The sequence below is a fragment of the Oryctolagus cuniculus genome, chromosome 7, assembly GCF_964237555.1.
Source record: "Oryctolagus cuniculus chromosome 7, mOryCun1.1, whole genome shotgun sequence".
NCBI lineage: Eukaryota > Metazoa > Chordata > Mammalia > Lagomorpha > Leporidae > Oryctolagus > Oryctolagus cuniculus.
The window spans coordinates 96222731-96242851 of NC_091438.1; the positions used below are offsets into that span (position 1 = coordinate 96222731).

At 40.5% G+C, this 20121-nt stretch overlaps 1 protein-coding gene across 2 annotated transcripts in view; it reads right to left on the reverse strand.

Annotated features, from left to right (window-relative positions):
* Positions 1 to 2328: 2328 nt before the first annotated feature.
* ACADM (acyl-CoA dehydrogenase medium chain) overlaps positions 2329 to 20121 on the reverse strand; it is a 36588-nt gene continuing 18795 nt past the window's right edge. For both annotated transcript variants that reach the window (XM_002715911.5, XM_051857585.2), the window contains 6 exons: positions 17175 to 17305; positions 14278 to 14386; positions 11691 to 11831; positions 11058 to 11153; positions 4719 to 4967; positions 2329 to 2963 (listed from right to left, as the gene is read on the reverse strand). In XM_002715911.5, the coding sequence (XP_002715957.1) occupies positions 2892 to 2963; positions 4719 to 4967; positions 11058 to 11153; positions 11691 to 11831; positions 14278 to 14386; positions 17175 to 17305 (798 nt within the window). In that variant the 3' untranslated portion in view covers positions 2329 to 2891. The remainder of the gene's footprint in view (positions 2964 to 4718; positions 4968 to 11057; positions 11154 to 11690; positions 11832 to 14277; positions 14387 to 17174; positions 17306 to 20121) is intronic.

Genomic DNA, 20121 nt, shown 5'->3' on the forward strand with positions numbered 1-20121 from the left:
CTCCCCGCCAACACACACCACAGCATCAGCCCTATTACTGGCATTTAAGAGGATTAGACACCAGAGCTTCCCTCTCACCCAACCTGTCAAGCTTGTACAAAGAAGACATGTGGAAACATACAAGGTGGCAGTCTATGAGCCAGGAAGAGGCCTCACCAGAAACCACCCCTGACTGTATTTTTTTTTTTTTTATTTGACAGGTAGAGTTATAGACAGTGAGAGAGGCAGAGAGAACGGTCTTCCTTCCATTGGTTCACTCCCCAAATGGCCGCTACGGCTGACGCTGCGCTGATCCAAAGCCAAGAGCCAGGTGCTTCTCCCTCATCTCTCATGCGGGTGCAGGGGCCCAAGCACTTGGGCCATCCTCCACTGCCCTCCCGGACCACAGCAGAGAGCCGGACTGGAAGAGGAGCAACCGGGACTAGAACCGGCGCCCATATGGGATGCCGGCGCCGTAGACGGAGGATTAACTAAGTGAGCCATGGTGCTGCCCCCTGACTGTACTTTGTTCTTGAACTTCTGGCCTCCAAACTGTGAGAAAATATGAGGGCACTTCAAGTTCTTGGAAAATGCATACTATGAAAAAAACCTTCATGAATTTCCAATTCTTTTGCACCAGATTCCATTTTCATCATTTGAAGTACTCTTGTATATTTCTGTTTGAGTCATTTGGTCTGTGGGTTTTTTATTAAAGATTTTATTTATTTGAAAGGCAGTTACAGATTTAGGCAGGGAGAAATAGAGATCTTCTATCTGCTGGTTCACTTCCCAAATGGCTGCAATGACCGGGAGCTTGGCTGGGCTGAAGCCCAGGAGCTGAGCTTCCAGGTCCCTGACGTGAGTGCGGAGGTCCAAGCATTTGGCCTATCCTCCACTGCTTTCCCAGGGAGCTGGATTCCAAGTGGAGTAGCCAGGACTTGAACCTCTCCCCAGAAGATGCCAGTGTCCCAGGCAGAGGCTTAACCTGTTGTGCCACAATGCTGTCCCTTGTGGTTATTTTATAATGGCAGTCCTAGGAGACAGTACAGGTTAGAACTTTGCAATTTCAACCCTGACCTCTGGTGAGGAGAGGGGGATTGGAGATTGAGTTCTATAAGAACTCTTGAATAAGACTTGGGAGGTTCCAGGTTGGTGAGTACATAAAGGTGCTAGCAAAGTGGTGTGCTGGGAGAAGGCATGGACAATCTGCACCTCTCTCCTCCCCATACCTTGATCTGTGTATCTCTTCCATTGGCTGTTCTTGAGTTTTATGTAACCTTTATATAAACAGATAAATATAAGTAAAGGGTTTTCCTGAGTTCTGTGAGCCATTCTGGCAAATTATGGACTCTGAGGGTGGGATCATAGGAATACCTAAATTCGTAGCCATGTTGGGCTGAGTATGGGTAGCCAGGGAACTAGGGACTTAAGACTGGCCTCGGAAGTGAGGAGTCTTATGGGATTAAGGCTACCTCTGGGGAGTATCAGAATAGAACTGAAAAGTAGCACACAGCTGACTGAATAATTAGTTTAGTACTCCACTAAAACCTCATTTAGTGCTCTGCATTTTGGCAGTATTTGGTATTTTAAATTACAAAGAATATCAGGAGTGTGTATTGTGGTATAACATAGCAGATTAAGCTGCCACTTGGGGTACTCAGATTTCATATGAATGTCTGGTTTGAATTCCAACTACTCCATTTCTGATCTGGCTTCCTGCTAATGCCCCTGGAAATGCAGCAAATGGTATCAGAAGTACTTGAGTCCCTTTTACCTACATGGGAGACCCAGATAATAGAGTTCCTGGCTCCTGGCTTCAGCCTGGCTCCAGTACCAGCTGCTGGGGAGTAAGACAAGGGATAGAAGATTCTCTATATCTCTAATTACTCTGCCTTTCAAATAATGTTCATTCCCCAAATGGCCACAGTGGCTGGAAATGGACAAGGCTGAACTACATCCAGGACTTCTGTTCAGGGGTCCAAAGACTTCAGCCATTTTCTTCTGCTTTCCCTGGAGCATTAGAAGGGAGCTGGATGGGTAGCAGAGCTGGGACTCAAATCAGCACTCTATTACAGGGTGCTGGTATTGCAGGGGACAGCTTAACCCACTGCGCCATAACACCGGTGCCTCAAATAAATATTTTTAAAAATATTAAATTTCCAAACTTTGGTTCTTACATTATTTTATGTTCATATATTCTGGGGTCTCAAAATAAAAATTTTCAGGTAAGTTTATGCAATTCAAAATCAAAATGTGACTTACTTCATCATCATGGTAAATACATAAAATATGTGTACACTGTTATATGAATTAATAAAGCTTCCTGGAAAGGATATAAAGACATGCTAATTAACACTGAACAGATGATTTTTATTTAATTCCTTTACAGAATGCACAGATGACTTGAAATTTCATACAGTTGACCAAAGGCTACCTAGACACCAACACAGTCATAAAAAAATAGCAAGTGCTTTCTAAACTGTAGTAAAATGAAATCCTCTAGTACAGTAATGTCATTAAGTCTACAAAAGCCAATGGCAAGTTGTTGGTATTATCCAAATCCTGTAATATTTTTTCAGTGTAAAATTTGGAACATTTTGAATTCTTTTAAAATTCCAAGGAATTCCTGCTACTTTAAGAGTAGAAAATAACAAAACATGTATTTCCCTCCCCCCATGGTAATGTAATTCAAGCACAGTGATACTAAGGACAACACATAATTTTAACGAAATAAATCTGTTTTAAAAAGGGAAATTACAAAGTTAAGCAAAAGTACAAACTATTATTAGTTGCATAGATTTAGTATAAGAATATTTATTTTCACTTGCAGTAGAAAAACTCTTTTCTGGAGTTTAAATAGTGGACTGTGTTCTAGTTTCTCAAAGATTAATCATCTTTCTATAGCAATCTTTTTAACTTTTGTATTTGCCAATGTGTTCACGGGCTATAACAAGCCTTTGGATTTGTGCAGTGCCTTCATAAATCTGCAAGAAAAATATAAATGCAGGTTAATTATGTTCAGTACAAAAAAACTTTGATTTATTCAAAATTCTGGATGGCAGTGTAAGCTCCAGTGTAATAATACCAAACTGAATCAAACCATTTATAGGCTTGGTAGCCCTAGAGATTCTAAAACCTGATCTGTGAAATCTGAGGAAACAATTGCATACAAGGGATCTTCAAAAAGTTCATGGAAAATATCTATTATGAACAAACTATATATTAACTGCAAATTTTTATGCCAAAATAAACTTATATTTTACTTCCATTTTTCCACAAATTATTTGAAGCCCCTTATGTAATTCTCTAAAGATTAGTTGATATTATTATGAAATATCTTGTACCAAAGTTCTGGAGAAGTGTTCTAAACATCAAACAAAAGGATATATATATTTCAAAACGTTTTGGAAAACTAGTTTAATTTTGGCAAAATATTATTCAACTTTTATGAACTGTTCTTGACAAGCTGTCATCTTCAACTGGTTTTTGTTTTTATTCTTAAACCTGATATTTTCTCCCTGTTGCCTAAGGAACAGAGTAGCTAAAGAGAGAGTAGGGAGGATTTGGTTTTGGTCACATACATATTCCTAATAGCCCTAATTTTCATTCTAACCACTAACCTAAGCTGTTTGTCAGTTCATCTTCTCATATGGTAAAGAAAAGTTAAATAAATGTGATTACAGGCTTCAGGAAAGGGAGAGTATCACCAGATAAACCTGTGATTTTGGATAAGGCACAAATCCCAGTCCTCAGTGTTTTCACTGTTGAAATGGAGGGATTGCACTGTGTCCAACATTTTTCTCATTCTAGCATTCTGATTCTACCTCAGGATTTCAAATGACTGGATATGTCAAATAGTTTGCTAAGGACAGGGGAGCTAGGAAAGAGAAGCTTGGAACCATGGGTTATAATTTTTATGCTACATGTGGAGAATATACACAATTATGTCTTATTTACTAAATTCTAAGTTTTTGTAGCCATCAATTTAATATAGAAATCATCTATATCATCGTCTCATGTTGGTTTTTCATTTAATTATGGTTTCAATTAATCCAAGAATTGCAGGAAGATTCAAAGAAAAATAATTATAAATGACATGTATATTTTCTGGACAGCAAAGTGTTGGTTACAATTAACTAGAATGCTAAAACTCAAAGAAGGTTCATCTGTATCATTTATTTTTTCAAAAAATTTGTTAAAGCTGTATGTGTATGTATGTATTTGAAAGTAAGAGAGAGAGAGAGAGAGAGAGAGAGAGAGAGAGAGAGAGAGAGAGAGAGAGATGCTTCCATCTGCGAGTTCATGCCACAATGGCTGGGGCTGGGCCAAGCTAAAGCCAGGAGCCAGGAACTTTATTTAAGTCTCCAACATGGATGACAGGGGCCTAAGTACTTGAGCCCATCTTCCACTGCTTTCTAAGGCATATTAGCAGGGAGCTGGATCAAAGTGAAGCAGCAGGAACTTGAACCAGTGCTCACATGGGATGCTGGCTTTGCAGGCAGCAGCTTAACCCACTGCACCACAACAGCCCCTGTACCATTTGCTTTGTTAGCTTGCTTTCTCTTAAGACCTATACCTAATCACTAACAGCATGCTTCTTTGTGCTGATTATTCCTAAAAATCAGTTCACAGCCATCCATGACATTTACTATCACTAGCGGCATAAAATCCCCACATAATAAAAAATCTACTGGATATCCTATCCCCTAACAAACAACAAAAACCATTTTTAATCTTACCTGATAGATCTTGGCATCCCTCATTAGTTTTTCTACAGGATATTCTGTATTAAATCCATTGCCTCCAAAAATCTGTACAGCATCAGTAGCAACCTGATTTGCAATATCTCCAGCAAATGCCTTTGCAATAGAAGCATAATAGGTATTTCGCCGACCAGAATCCACCTCCCAAGCTGCTCTCTGGTAACTCATTCTAGCTAGTTCAACTTTCATTGCCATCTCAGCCAGCAAAAATGATACTGCTTGGTGCTAGAATTAAAGTGAAAAAAGAGTTAAAAATATCCATAGGCAAAACTTAAAAGCTTTTCTCCTAGGACATTTTTTAAAAGTTAGAATTAATTTTAGATTTTCAACAGAGTTCCCCCCATCTTTCTCTAATGTTAACACATTATAAAATCATACTGCAATGATCAACAGGACATTAACACTGGCACAATATTATCAAATACATTATAGGCTCTTTTTTAAAGATTTATTTATTTGTTTGAAAGGCAGAGTTAGAGAGGTAGAAGCAGAAAGGGAGAGAGGGAGGGAGGGACGAAGAGGGAGAGGGGGAGAGGGAGGGGGAGAGGGAGGGGGAGGAGGAGAGAGAGGGGAAGCGAGGGAGAGGGAGAGAGAGAGAGAGAAGTCTTCCATCTGCTGGTTCACTTCCCAAATGGCCACAATGGCTGGAGCTGGGCTGATTCAAAGCCAAGAACCAGGAGCTTCTTCTGGGTCTCCCATGCAGGTGCAGGGACCCAAGGACTAGGGCCATCTTCTACTGCTTTCCCAGGCCATACCAGAGAGCTGAATTTGAAGCGAAGCAGCCAGGACACGAACCGGTGCCCATATGGGATGCCAGCACTGCAGGTGCCAACTTTACCTGCTACGCCACAGTGCTGGCCCAATATTATAGACCTTTACTCAAGTTGTTTTATAGATTTATGCATTTATTTACTTGAAAGGCAGTGAGTGAGAGAGAGAAAGAGAAGATGAACTGATCTTCTATCCACTAGTTCATTTACCAAATGGCCATAACAGCCAAAGCTGGGCCAGACCAAAGCCAGGAACCAGGAATTCCATCCTGGTTTGCCACCTAGGTGGAAGTGGTCCAAGCAGTTGTCTGCTGCCCTGACAGAAGCATTAGCAGGAAGCTGGACTGGAAGTAGAACCTTCTTTGTCTTTCCTAGGCTGTTTGCAATTCCTGTTTTTCCTTATCTTTTATGACCTTTGAACATGTGAAGAATGCTGATTATTTTTTGTAGAATGTTCCTCAGTGTTTGTCTAGTGTTTTCTCATGACTGGAATGGCAGTATGCATTTGGGACATGAAAACCACAAATATATGTATGTCCTGAGTTTCTCAGACTTTTTAAAGGAAATTATTGCAGATAGAAAAAAACAACATGGCATTGTATCAGATAATGATGCAGAAAGGAGAAATAAAAGCTGCTTTTTATCCTTAGTACATAATCAAATAGGAAAAGTAATACAAATACCTTCAAGAATCATTGGTAAGTTCTCTTTGAGTTGTACAGCCATGACATGTTACAAGACAGAAATATGTTCACCACATAGTATTAGGTGGAATTTTGCAACATGTAGTATGGTTACAACTTTAGACAAATATATACATCAAAAAAAAAAAAAAATAAACAGAATAAAATGTTCACAGTAATTATCTCTTCCTATAGTTACACCCAAAGTATTGGTTCCAAATTTTCATATGAAAAACAGCTGAGTATGTGTTGATAGGTGGTTGTATTTTCTAATATTAAATGTGAGGAGGCTGTACTATGGTGCAGCAGGTTAAAGCCCCAGCCTGCAGTGCTGGCATCCCATATGGGCATCGGTTCAAGTCCTGGCTGCTCCACTTCTGATCCAGCTATCTGCTATGGCCTGGGAAAGCAGTAGAAGATGGCCCAAGTCCTTGGGCCCCTGCGCTTGGCATCCCATATGGGCATCAGTTCAAGTCCTGGCTGCTCCACTTCTGATCCAGCTATCTGCTATGGCCTGGGAAAGCAGTAGAAGATGGCCCAACTCCTTGGGCCCCTGCACCCGCGTGGGAGACCCAGAAGAAGCTCCTGGCTCCTGGCTTCTGGCTTCGGATCAGCTCAGCTCTGGCCATTGCGTTCATTTAGGAAGTGAACCAGCAGATGGAAGACCTCTCTCTCTCTCTCTGACTCTACCTCTCTCTTAAATAAATAAATCTTTACAAAAAATGTGAAATGGCTAAACAATTATTTAAGTATAGTTTCTAAGTATGAAGTTATTCTTTGTGTATGTTATGCTACATACAGAAAATTCTAGCAGACTGGAGTTACACAGAGCAGAGTACACAGATGGGACAAAACAAGAGTACTTCAAAAAGTTCATAGAAAATTTAATTAATGTAAGTTTAAGGCTGACATTGTGGCTCTCCGGGTAAAGCCACCACCTGTGATGCCAGCATCTCATCTGGGTGCCAATTAAAAGTCCTGGCTGCTCCGCTTCAGATCCAGCTCCCTGCTAATGGCTTCAGAAAAGCAGTGGAAAATGGCTCAAGTGTTTGGGCCCCTGCTACCCATGTGGGAGACCTGGATGAAGCTCCTGGCTCCTGACTTCAGCCTGGCCCAGTCCTGGCTATTGCGGCCATCATGGGAGTAAACAAGTGAATGGAAGATCTTTCTGTCTATCTGTCTCTCTCTCTATAATCCTGATTTTCAACATAAATAAATCAATCTTTTAAAAAAAGTACATTTTGGTGCAAAACAATTTGAAGTTTATGAATAGTTTTTTCATAATTTGCATTTTCCATGCACTTTTTGAAGGCTTCATACGTATTTGTTAATTGAAAATGCAGGCAACTCAGCACTGTGCAGAGTATTTATTTATTTAATTTTTTAAAAAAAGATTTATTTATTTACTTGAAAGTCAGAATTACACAAAGAAGGATAGGCAGAGAGAGAGAGGTCTTCCATTCACTGGTTCACTCCCCAGTTGGCTGCAATAGCTGGAGCTGTGCCAATCCAAAACCAGGAGCCAGAAGCTTCTTCTGGGTCTCCCACAAGAGCTGGATTGGAAGAGGAGCAGCCGAGACTCGAACCAGCGCCCATATGGGATGCCAGCCCTGCAGGCGGTGGTCTTACCCGCTACGCCACAGTGCTGGCCCCTGTGCAGAGTATTTAAAAGGGAGGCAAATCATTGGAAGAAATCAAATAATAAAAGATTGTATTTTGAGTTAAGTAGTAAGCAAAGACTAAGACTTTTCTATATTTAATAAATGAATCTTTGACTTTATTAAGGAAAATGGAAGATAATGGAAGGAGACTCCATACTGAGTTAGATAACAATCAAAATAACCAAGAGTTATCATAAGATACTTGGTAAGGAAGATCCGGAAGAGGATGACAGATATTAAGTGAATAGTATTTTACTTGTTAGCTGTAAATAAGCTACAATAACATTTAATAAAATGTACATATGAAATTCTGTCAACATGAATGCACCAACACAGAAATACTTGATTAAAAAAAAGAGCTAAAAGGAAAAAAATGGAAAGCTCCAAGTTCCTCCAAACTGCTGAGAAGAGATGACACGGTGAAGGAAAAAAAAAATCAGACACAGATTTGGATTTGATAGGAGTGCAGCTGGAGTTTTAACAAAAACTCGAGGAACAGGAGATCTGGATGTGAGCATGAACAAGATGGGAACCTGAGACTCCCTACACACAAAACCCTCTCTTCTCATAGGGGATGAAAAGTCCTTGCTCATCAGGATAGGAAATCCATAAAGAAGCTTATCCATTGCCCAGATGTAAAAAGGAAAAGAAAAGAAAAGGAGTCTCTTAAAGTGTAGTGTATAAGGCCTGTGTGGTACAAGATTCCCCAAATGGAGAAATTCATGATATCAGCGTGTAGAAAGGTGAAATCTTGGAATATCTGATAGAAGTACAAACAAATGTTCAAATGCCACTGTCTAGGATGTTCCACAATGCACTAAGAAAAATAATACCCTCTGTAGGTAAGTTTATAAGCAAGAATTAAAAGAGAAAGCAACTGGCCATGGAGGAGTTAGTAGATATAGCAGATCAAAAGATTAATATTCTAAGAACTTGAGATAACGGGAAAAAATCTGAAATTGACTATAAATATGGAGTGTTTGTAGGATTAAGGAAGTAAGAGGGAAGAGATGATATGTTGAAAAACAAAGACACTGTGAAGAGAAGGGATGAAATGGAAAAGAACCAAATAATTTCTAGAAATGAAAAGCAGTCATTACAAATTTTCAACAGATAGATTAACTAACAGATTAGGCACAAGATCACAAAATTGGACAGCAGGTCTGAGAAAATTATTGAGAATTTAGCACAGAGAGATAAATTATGAAACTGAAGTTAAGGTATATAGAACAATAGTAGTTCAAGTTTGATCTGTCCATAGTGTCCATCCACAAAATGGTTCATGGTACTGAAGGTGCCAGTAAGCATTTAGAAACTTTTATAGAAACTTAACATTGTTGTGACATTTGTGAAAGTGGCCAGTACCAAACTGCAGTCATTTTTGTTGTACACTACCAAAAGGAAGCCAGGAGGCCATGAAAGAGAGCCCCTCCATAACGTACTCCTACGACAGAAACTACCCTGGGAATTCCTCAAATCAGCAGTATTCCAGATAAGACACCTGCATAAGGACACAGTCTCCACCAGCGAGCGAACACAACTCCTGCAATAAGCTCGGGTAACCAAAGGTCTTTGTTTACTATGTGGACTTGTCTTGACAAGTCCCAACCCCCTGGATATGCCTATGGTCTGCCATAGCAAATGTACCCAGTCTCTTGCTATTCCCAAATAAACTCTTTGTTTTGGAGTCAGTCCCGCTGTCACTCATCTTTTTTTTTTTTTTTCCTGTCACTCATCTTAGGCTGAAGCATTCTTAGACTTTACAAAAATAATGGTCAATAACTGACTAAAAATTAGAAACAAACTGGCCTTTCACTGTAGACAGTTTGAAAACCAGTGACTCCTGGGGATAGAAACAGGAGGTTCATTGCACAAACCATAATGAGTTACAGAGGAGAGAATATAGATAATGGTGGGGCAGGGGAAAAGGCAATCAATATTTGAAGAGGTAAAGTTAAGAACTTCCCTAGAAATGCATGGAAGCAGTCAGCGCCACGGCTCACTAGGCTAATCCTCCGCCTTGCAGCGCTGGCACACCGGATTCTAGTCCTGGTTGGGGCGCCGGATTCTGTCCCGGTTGCCCCTCTTCCAGGCCAGCTCTCTGCTGTGGCCAGGGAGTGCAGTGGAGGATGGCCCAAGTGCTTGGGCCATGGCAGCCATTGGAGGGTGAACCAACGGTAAAAGGAAGACCTTTCTCTCTGTCTCTCTCTCTCACTGTCCACTCTGCCTGTCCAAAAAAAAAAAAAAAAAAAAAAAATGCATTGAATCAACCGGGACAGAATCCAGTGCCCTGACCAGGATTGAACCCGGTGTGCCGCAGCGCTGGCCAGCATGATTCTTTAGTATTAAAATTATTTGCTACTGGGCCGGCGCCGCGGCTCAATAGGCTAATCCTCCGCCTAGCGGCGCCGGCACACCGGGTTCTAGTCCCGGTCGGGGCATCGGATTCTGTCCCGGTTGCCCCTCTTCCAGGCCAGCCCTCTGCTGTGGCCCGGGAGTGCAGTGGAGGATGGCCCAGGTGCTTGGGCCCTGCACCCCATGGGAGACCAGGAAAAAGCACCTGGCTCCTGGCTCCAGCCATCGGATCAGCGTGGTGCGCCGGCCACATCGCGCTGGCCGCGGCGGCCATTGGAGGGTGAACCAACGGCAAAGGAAGACCTTTCTCTCTGTCTCTCTCTCTCTCACTGTCCACTCTGCCTGTCAAAAAAAAAAAAAAAAAAAAAAAAAAAAAAAAAAAAAATTATTTGCTACTGAAGAAGACATGGATTAAGAGTATAAAAGAGAATCCTGAATCTCTTATAAATGAATAGATGTAATTTATAAATTAAGTCACCTTATATAAATCAGTATCTATGAGACTCTGTTTCCTGACCTTTAATAGAGATTAAAGCGCTGCCAAACAAGGGCAGCTTGGAGAATTAGAAAACAGATTTAAATTTATAGTGCATTGTCAGGTATACAACAAGCACAATAGATATACATTGTTCTTTTTCTTCTTTGTAATCAACAATTCCCACAGTGACAAATAGTGGCACAGTTTTAAGGAAATCTATTCTTGAAACCCATCCTGATAAAACCACGTTATCTTCTTCATACCAAGGTATAAAAACATTAGTTTATACTTTAAAAATGATTTATAAATATTTAGATGAAATTAGGAATCTTTACATTTGAACAAAGTAAGCACAGTATTAAAATTACCTCTACAAGCAGCTTTCCAAAAGTTTTCCTTTCCAGGGCATATTTGGTAGCTTCATCCAAGGCTCTTTGTGCTAATCCAACAGCACCAGCTGCTACCTAGAATTTTCACATTTTATAAAGCAAAAGTTCATGATGCCTTGAAAACACATGGTACGTGACTACCTAAGATTCTAAAAGAATATGACCTATAGCTGACACAATGAGAATGGGGGAAGGGCAATAAGCAAATAAGTTTATATTATTTATGACTACAATGAATAACTAGCACTTATCAGTCACAGGACTGTAGCCTAAAGAAGTCATTCATTCTGCATAACAAGAGAAACCTAGTGGGGTGGAAATATTCTTAATGAGTAAAGGAACAGAAAATGAGTACATTATTAATATGAATGATCAAATTAATGCTTCTCTATAAATCTATCAACTGTAAGAATTTTGCATTTGCTGAAATAATTTCTGTAATAGGCAGAAAGTAAGTTGAAAAATTCTAAAAAATAAGAAAAAAAATTATCTCCCCTATGCCCTTAATAAAAGATAATTAAACAGGAAAAACAAAACAAATATATCAAAATAAACTAATTTTTAATGTAATAAATAAAAGATACTGTAAAATGGTCAACTCATATTACTTACTGTAGGTCTGGTTTTATCAAAAGCTCCCATTGCAATTTTGAAACCAGCTCCCTCACCAAGTAAAACATTTTCTTTAGGTACTCTCACATCTTCAAAGACAATTCCTCTTGTATCTGAACATCGCTGGCCCATGTTTAATTCCTAATTAGAAATACGGAAATAGATAGATTTTAAGAAAAAAAAATTTTGAGCTACCATCAAGTTTTGCTTTAACCACTGTTTTACTACTTTCTGCAATTATCTAAAGAGGGGTCAACAAACTATGGGCAGCAATGCCCATTTTTGCAAATAATGCTTTATTATAATATAATCACACTTATTTATATTATAAATAATATAGTTACACTTATTATTTATTTTCTATGACTACTTTCTTGTTATAATGGCAAAACTGAATAGCTGTGACAAAGCATAAGCAGGCCCACAAAGAAAATATTTATAATCTGGATATTTATAAGAAGAGTTTGGCAATCTCTAATCTAAATGTATCACAAACACTGAAACCAACACTAGTTTAAAGGTCTGCAAGTTCACAATATCTGCAAAAATAAATCTCATTATGTGCCTGAAGCTGCTACATACACGGGAGACCTCGATGGAGCTCCCTGGCCTTGGCGTGGCTCAGCCTCTGCTGTTGGTTGTGGCCATTTGGGGACGGAACCAGGATGGAAGATAGCTGATTCTCCTTTCCCTGTCCCTCTTCCTTTCACCATTTTCCTCTCCCTCTCCTTCTTGCGCCTTCTCTCCCCCAAGCTGTCACTCTGCCTTTCAAATAAATAATCTTTAAAAACAAAACAAAAAATATTTAGCAGACATAATCTGATTTAGTATCTTTAATCTTAACAAATGTACAAGGTAATCTATTGAATATAAAATTGATTCTGTGCTCCTCCAATCTTCTTTTTTTTCTTTGAGAGGTAGAGTTACAGACAGTGAGAGAGAGAGAGAGGTCTTCCTTCCGTTGGTTCACTCCCCAAATGGCCGCAACGGCCGGCACTGTGCCGATCTGAAGCCAGGAGCCAGGTGCTTCTTCCTGGGGTCTCCCATTCGGGTGCAGGCGCCCAAGTACTTGGACCATCTATGATTGCTTTCCCAGCCCATAGCAGAGAGCTGAATTGGAAGAGGAGCAGCAGGACTAGAACCGGCATCCATATGGGATGCCAGTGCCGCAGGCGGAGGATTAACCTACTGTACCACGGCGACAGCCCCCCAGTCTTTTAAAAATTAGGTTAATTTAGGTAGAATTTATATATAGAAATATTCACCTTTTTAATGCACAGTAGTTCTCTCTTACCTATAACTACTGTGTTTTTTCCTATAAATACAAGGGGGATTCATAAAATTCATGTAAAATGGAATAAAAAGATAAGTTTATTTTGGTGCAAAAGCCACTTTTTTTTTTTTTTAAGATTTATTTATTTATTTGAAAGAGTTACAGAGAGGCAGAGACAGAGAGAGAAGTCTTCTATCCACTGGTTCACTCCCCAACTGGCGGCAACGGCTGGAGCTGCGCCAATCCGAAGTCAGGAGCCAGGAGCTTCTTCCAGGTCTCCCAAGCTGGTGCAGTGGCCCAAGGACTTGGGCCATCTTCCACTGCTTTCTCAGGCCATAGCAGAGAGCCTGATCAGAAATGGAGCAGTCAGGATTTGAACCAGTACCCATATGGGATGCCAGTGCCACAGGCAGAGGCTTAGCCTATTACGCCACAACACTAGCCCTGTCTTTTCTTATTTAAACAAAATTTTTTTTTGCCTTTCCACATTCAGGGCTTTTTGCCTTCCTCACACTTTTCTCAGGCACAAATATACCTCTTAGGGTGGTATGACCTTGGGGAATTTACTGATGTCTTATTGTTTTAATCCATAAAATGGGTATAATGCCATTTATTCTACTAGAACTTGCTGGGAGGATCCAAAGGTGAAAAAGAATGGGAGAATCCATTGAAATATGTAAAATTCTATTGCTGAGCAACCAATATAAATGATGGTCTGACTTCTACTTCACTGTCCCTCACAGCCATTAGTATTCTCCAGAGATTGGCACTACAAATGGTAATTCTCAAAATGATTTGAAATTGCTATTCTCAACTTAAAATCTTCAGCCACATGGGGCCTCTGCTATGGCACATCAGGTTAAAGCCCTGGCCTGCAGCACTAGCATCCCATATGGGCACTGGTTCGGCTGTTCCACTTCCAATCCAGCTCCCTGCTAATGCACCTGGGAAAGCAGTAGAGGATGGCCCAGGTCCTTGGGCCTCTGCACCCACATGGGAGGCCTGGAAGAAGCTCCTGGCTCCTGGCTTCAGATCTGCTCAGTTCTGGCCATTGTGGCCATTTGGGGAGTGAATCAGCGAATGGAAGACCTCTCTTTCTCTCATCTCGACCTCTCTTCCGTAACTCTTTCAAATAAATAAAATAAATCTTTAAAACAAAACAAAAAACACTTTGGGCAACATATAAATTATTTCATCTGATATCAATATACCTTTTTATTTTAACCTGAGACAAAATGTCTTCATTAAAGGAAACTGAAATAGTAATTTTGAAATAGCATTTGAGGGTTTAATAATTGATAATTATGTATTTACCTTTCTTCCAATCTGCACTCCAGGTGTATCTGCTTCCACAATAAATCCAGTGAAGGCTTTACTGGCAGGAGCCTTAGGATCTGGATCAGAACGTGCTAATAAAAAATACCTGATGAAAGACACACACATGATGATGGTACAATGATACCAACAACACGTACTAGATACCAATGTTATGAATTCTACATGTTTCTAACTTTCACCCATAAATTCTAAATAGGCTTCTTGAAGTAAATATAACTACTCTTCTTTCTGTGTAGTATTTTTTTTAACAGGCAGAGTGGACAGTGAGAGAGAGAGACAGAGAGAAAAGTCTTCCTTTGCCGTTGATTCACCCTCCAATGGCCGCCATGGCCCAAGCACTTGGGCCATCCTCCACTGCACCCCAGGCCATAGCAGAGAGCTGGCCTGGAAGAGGGGCAACCGGGACAGAATCCGGCGCCCCGACCGGGACTAGAACCCGGTGTGCTGGTGCCGCTAGGTGGAGGATTAGCCTGCTGAGCCACAGCGCCGGCTCTGTGTAGTATTATTTCAAAAACATTCAAGATTCTTCTAAAATAACCAATTTCAGTTCCTTTATTTCCTCATATCATGTTTTGTAGGCTCCTCTTAATACAGGCCACTTATTTGCTTCTGGATTTATTCCTCTTTTTCAATGCATGTTTTAAAATGTGTTAGAATGTCAGTATTCTAGCCTTTTGTTCGATGCTATACTCCTATTACTTGATGTTGAAATTACATTTGCTGCTTTTTAAAAAAAATTTATTTGAGAGAAAGAGAAAGCGAGCTCTGACCCACTGCTTTATTTTTCAAATATCTACAACAGTCAGGGCTTGTCTGGAAGCAAAGCCAGGAGCCAGAAACTTAAACCAAGTCTGCCGCCATATGGATGGCAAGAACCCAATTACTTGCACCGTGACCACGGCCCCCCAGGGTTTACATTAGTAGGAAGCTCGATTGAAAAGTCAGAGCTGGTTATTGAATCTAGCTACTCCAAAATGGGATGCAGTGGTCCTAACTGGCGTCTTAAGCAGTAGGTTAAGTGCCCACTCCATGTTAGCTTTCTAAAGGCTGATACATAATACTGTGGATTCCCTTAAACTTTCTTATTTTTTTCAACAAATAATCAAGTGTTTAACAATTTATAATTATACAAATGATTTCTTTGATACTTTGCGGAACTTCCTATCATTATGTTTGGACCTATATATTTGGACCTCCTCTTGAAAGGCTAACTTGATGTTTAAGATGACTTATGCTTATTTCTGAGAATCAGAGAAACGCTCTATACCAATGTTTTTCTCTTTTCCTCAGAGTTTTAGGGGTTTCAAAGATATGTGGCTGAAGGAGATGGGGCGTACGGGTAGGTAACAGGCCACAGAACGATGGCCTTAATCAGACTCAATCAGAGCACGTATTTTTATTTTACAAATTAAATTTCTGAGAGTTATATTGAAGAAATAGTTCAGGAGCTTAAAGATGTTTTTAAAATCATTGACCTACTTGTATTTCTTATAGACATGCTAGTTCCATGAACATAATTAATTTGTGGTGGTTTAAAAATAAAAGGAAGTGGGTGGTGTTGTAGTATAGCAGGTTAAGCCAGCACTTACAACACTGGTTTCCCATATGAGTGCCAGTTCAAGTCCTGGCTGCTCTGCTTCCAATCCAGCTCCCTGCTAGTGCAACTCAGAAAGCAGTGGAAGATAGTCCAGTAATTGGGTCTCTGCCACCTATATGGGAGACCCAGATGGAATTCTAGGCTCCTAGTTTTGTCCTGGCCCAGCCCCAGCTATTGTGGCCATTTAGGAAGAGAAGCAGCACATGGAAGATCTCTCTCTCGATCTCTCTCTCTTTCTGTGTCTGTCTCTCCCTTTCTCTGTCATTCTGCCTTCCAAATAAATAAATAAATAATCTTTTAAAATAATTAATTAAAAAAAGAAGAGAAGGAAATCTTTGAATATAAAGTAATTAAGAAGAAACACAGGGGGCTGGCGCTGTGGCTAACTTGGTTAATCCTCAGCCTGTGGCGCCAGCATCCTATTATAGGTGCCAGGTTCTAGTCCTAGTTGCTCCTCTTCCAGTCCAGCTCTCTGCTGTGGCCTGGGAGGGCAGTGGAGGATGGCCCAAGTGCTTGGGCCCTGCACCCGCATGGGAGACCAGGATAAGTACCTGGCTCCTGGCTTTGGATCGGCATAGCTCCGGTCGTAGCAGCCATTTGGGAGGTGAACCAATGGAAGGAAGACCTTTCTCTCTGTCTCTCTTCCTCACTGTCTTAACTCTGTCAAATAAATAAATAAATAAATAAAAGGGGAAATACAGGAAGCTCAGCATTGTGGCACACAGCTGAAGTCATTGCTGCTTGTGATGCCTACATACCTCTCTATGAATCCTGTCTCTGCTTCCAATCAGCTTCCTGCTAATGAGCACTCTGGAGGCATGTGATAGCTCCCTGGCACCTAGGTTGGAGACCTGGATTAAGTTCCAATCACTTAGCTGCAGCCTGGCCCAGCCCTGGCTAAGATGGGTATTTGGGGGTAGAAGATGGAAAATGTCTGTCTCTCTGCCTTTCAAATGAGCAAACAAGTAACTTATGTTGAAATGCCTGGGTTCAAGTTCTGGCTCCACTTTTGATTCCAGCTTCCTCATAATGCATACTCTGGGATTCAGCAGTTGAGGGCCCAAGTACTTGGGTCTCTACCATTCACAGTAATAGCCCCAGCCTGGGTTCTAGGTTTCTGGCTTCAATCTTGTCTAGCCTCTGTTGTTGCAAGCATTTGAAGAATGAACCAGCAGATGGAAGATCTCTATCTCTGCCTTTTAAATAAGTTGAAAAAAGAACTAATTTAAACATAAAAATTAAAGAAGAAATATAAAGAGATGCTTAAATAATATACCAATTAGCTTTTCCTCCATTTGTTATCCACATCTTCTGACCATTAATAATATACTCATCTCCTTTCTTTTCTGCTCTGGTCTTTATACCTGCCACATCAGAGCCTGTTCCAGGTTCTGTTACACAGTAGGCCTTGAATAAAAGGAAACAATAAAAAAATTAAATTAAATTAAATTTAAAATTTTGAACATTTAGAAAAAGGATTGTATTGTATTTAAGCTAATATAATAAAATAACCACAATTAAAATGTTCTTAAAATATCAAGATGTTCAAATGTAAGACTATTTAATATAGAAATTAAAATCAGGGGCAGACTTTGATGCAGCAGTTATGATGACACTTGGGATGCCTACATCCCATATCAGAGGTTGAGTTCTGCCTCCACTTCAGACCCAGCAGTCCGGTAATGCGCACCCTGTAGGCACCAGGTATTGACCCAAGTACTTGGGTCTGTACCTCCCATGTGGGAGACCTGGATGGAGTTCTGAGCTCCTGGCTTTGACATAGCCTAGCCCTATCTCTTGCAGGTATCTGGGTAGTGAACCAGTAGATGGAAGATTTCTCTCTCTCTCTGCCTTTCAAACAAAATGAAAATAAATAAAACCAGGTGTAGGATGCCAAAAACCATATCAAAATTAAAATGTTAGGTGTTTTCAAATAAGTTCATCAATTTTTTTTCGCTTTTATTTATATGAAAGGCATAGAGAAAGAGAACATCCATTTTCTGATTTACTCCCCAAATGCCTGCAATAGCCAGGCCTGTGCCAGGCTGAAGCAAAGAACCTAGATCTCCCATGTATGTAGCAAATCTCCCATGTAGGTGGCAAGGACCCAAGTATCAGAGCAATCACTTACTGCCTCCCAGGGTGCACACAGCAGGAAGCAGGCACAGGGAGCAGAGCCTGGATTCAAACCCACGCACTCTGATATGGGCTGTGGGCATCCCAAGCAATGTCTTAACTGCTGTACCAAACACCTGTCTCATGTTCATCAAATTTAATTTTGCATGTACTTATTTACTCAAAATTTATTGAGTATTTTTACTATGTACCAGCTGTAAATTATGAGGAAACCAGAGACTGAAAGACATATTGTCCTAGAAATCTTTATAATTTAATATAGCTAGTAAATTACTGTGATTATGTGAGAGGGTTTCAGAATGCTCCTGGGAAAATGGAATTAAGAGATGAAGCATTTTCCATGAATTTTCTAATGCCCCTTCTTATATGTAAGTGTGAAAATCATACAGAAGGGGCATGAGAAACTGACTTCCCAGAGGCGATGATGCTCAAATTAGGTCACTAAAAGGAAAGGGGATTCTTCGAGAGAAGGCATAGACAATGATACCAACATAGAAAAGAGGGGCACCCAGTGTTTATAATTCTGAAAGTACCTGAGTTTTATAACATATGAACTCCATTTGCAAAGGAAGCATAGTACATGAATCTGGGAGGGAAGGAAAGTAGAGAGGGAAGGAGAGAGGAAGGAAAGAAAAAGAACCTTTTATGTTACATTAAGAATTTAACATTTTTTTCTGGTAGAAACAGGACAGCCTCTTCAGGCTCTTAAACAAAGGGATGACAAGATGCAAGCAGTAATGGATAAAAGGGGTAGTAGGAAAGTTAATTAAAATTTGCTGGGTGGCAGATACAATGACTATAATGCTTAAAGACACAAGTTCCTTGTCCTTAAGTTATCTGTAGTCCAAAGAAAAAAGAAATCTTAATAATTCTAATTCAAAGTAGTAAGAGTTTATGATATAGGAATATAAGAAATGATTATTTAGCCTTGTATGGGGTTGATAAGGAGATTAGAAAGAAGTAGAACTCATCAAAAGAGATGTCTTAAAAGGACAAACAGGGGCTGGCAGTGTAGCACAGTGGATTAGGCTGCCACTTAAGATGCTGGCATCCCCCATCAGAGCACCAGCTCCAATCCTGGCTGCTATGCTTTTTTATTTTTTTTTAAAATATTTATTTATTTACTTGAAAGTCAGAGTTACACAGAGAGAGGAGAGGCAGAGAGAGAGAAAGAGAGGTTTTCCACCCGCTGGTTCAGTCCCCAACTGGCCGCAACAGCTGGAGCTGCACCAATCCGAAGCCAGGAGCCAGGAGTTTCTTCCAGGTCTCCCATGTGGATGCAGGGGCCCAAGGACTTGGGCCATCTTCTACTGCTTTCCCAGGCCATAGCAGAGAGCCAGATTGGAAGTGGAGCAGCTAGGTATCAAACCAGTGCCCACATGGGATGCTGGCACTACAGGCGACAGCTTTACCCACTACGCCACAGCACCAGCCCCTACTATGCTTCTGATCTACTTCCCTGTTAATATGGCTGGCAAAGCAGCAGAGGTCCAAGTACATGGGCCTCTCCACACACATGGGAATCCTGGATGGAGTTCTGGGCTTCTGGCTTCAGACTGGCCCAGCCCCAGCCATTGCAGCCCTTTGGATGCATCCCAGTGGATGGGAGATCTCTTTCTGTGTCTTTGTCTCTGAATCTCCCCCTCTCTGTCACTCTGCCTTTCAAATAAATCAATCTTTTTTAAAAGGATGGGAAGCAAACAAGAGTGAGGCAAGTAGATCTAAGGCACAGAAGAATGAAATAACAGTTTAGTATTGGAACACAGAGTGAAACGGAAAGGCACAAAAAGAGGCAAGGTGGGATGAGGTCAAAGAAGCTGGAGAGTATATGCCATGCTAAGGAGAATATAGTTTTATTCATTCAACAGATTTTATGAAGTGCTTATTATTGTGCCATGGAACTTAAGGAATCAAGTAGGTGGGCTTCAAAAGAATCCAGAACACTCTAGTGTGCAAAAGAAAGGACTATATATATTTTTTCTGAGGAAACAGGGTTCTAAAATGGGTTCATAAACTACAAAATACATTAAGTACCACTGCCATTAATGACATGGGACCACTAAATGTTCCTATAAAGGCAGGAGAGT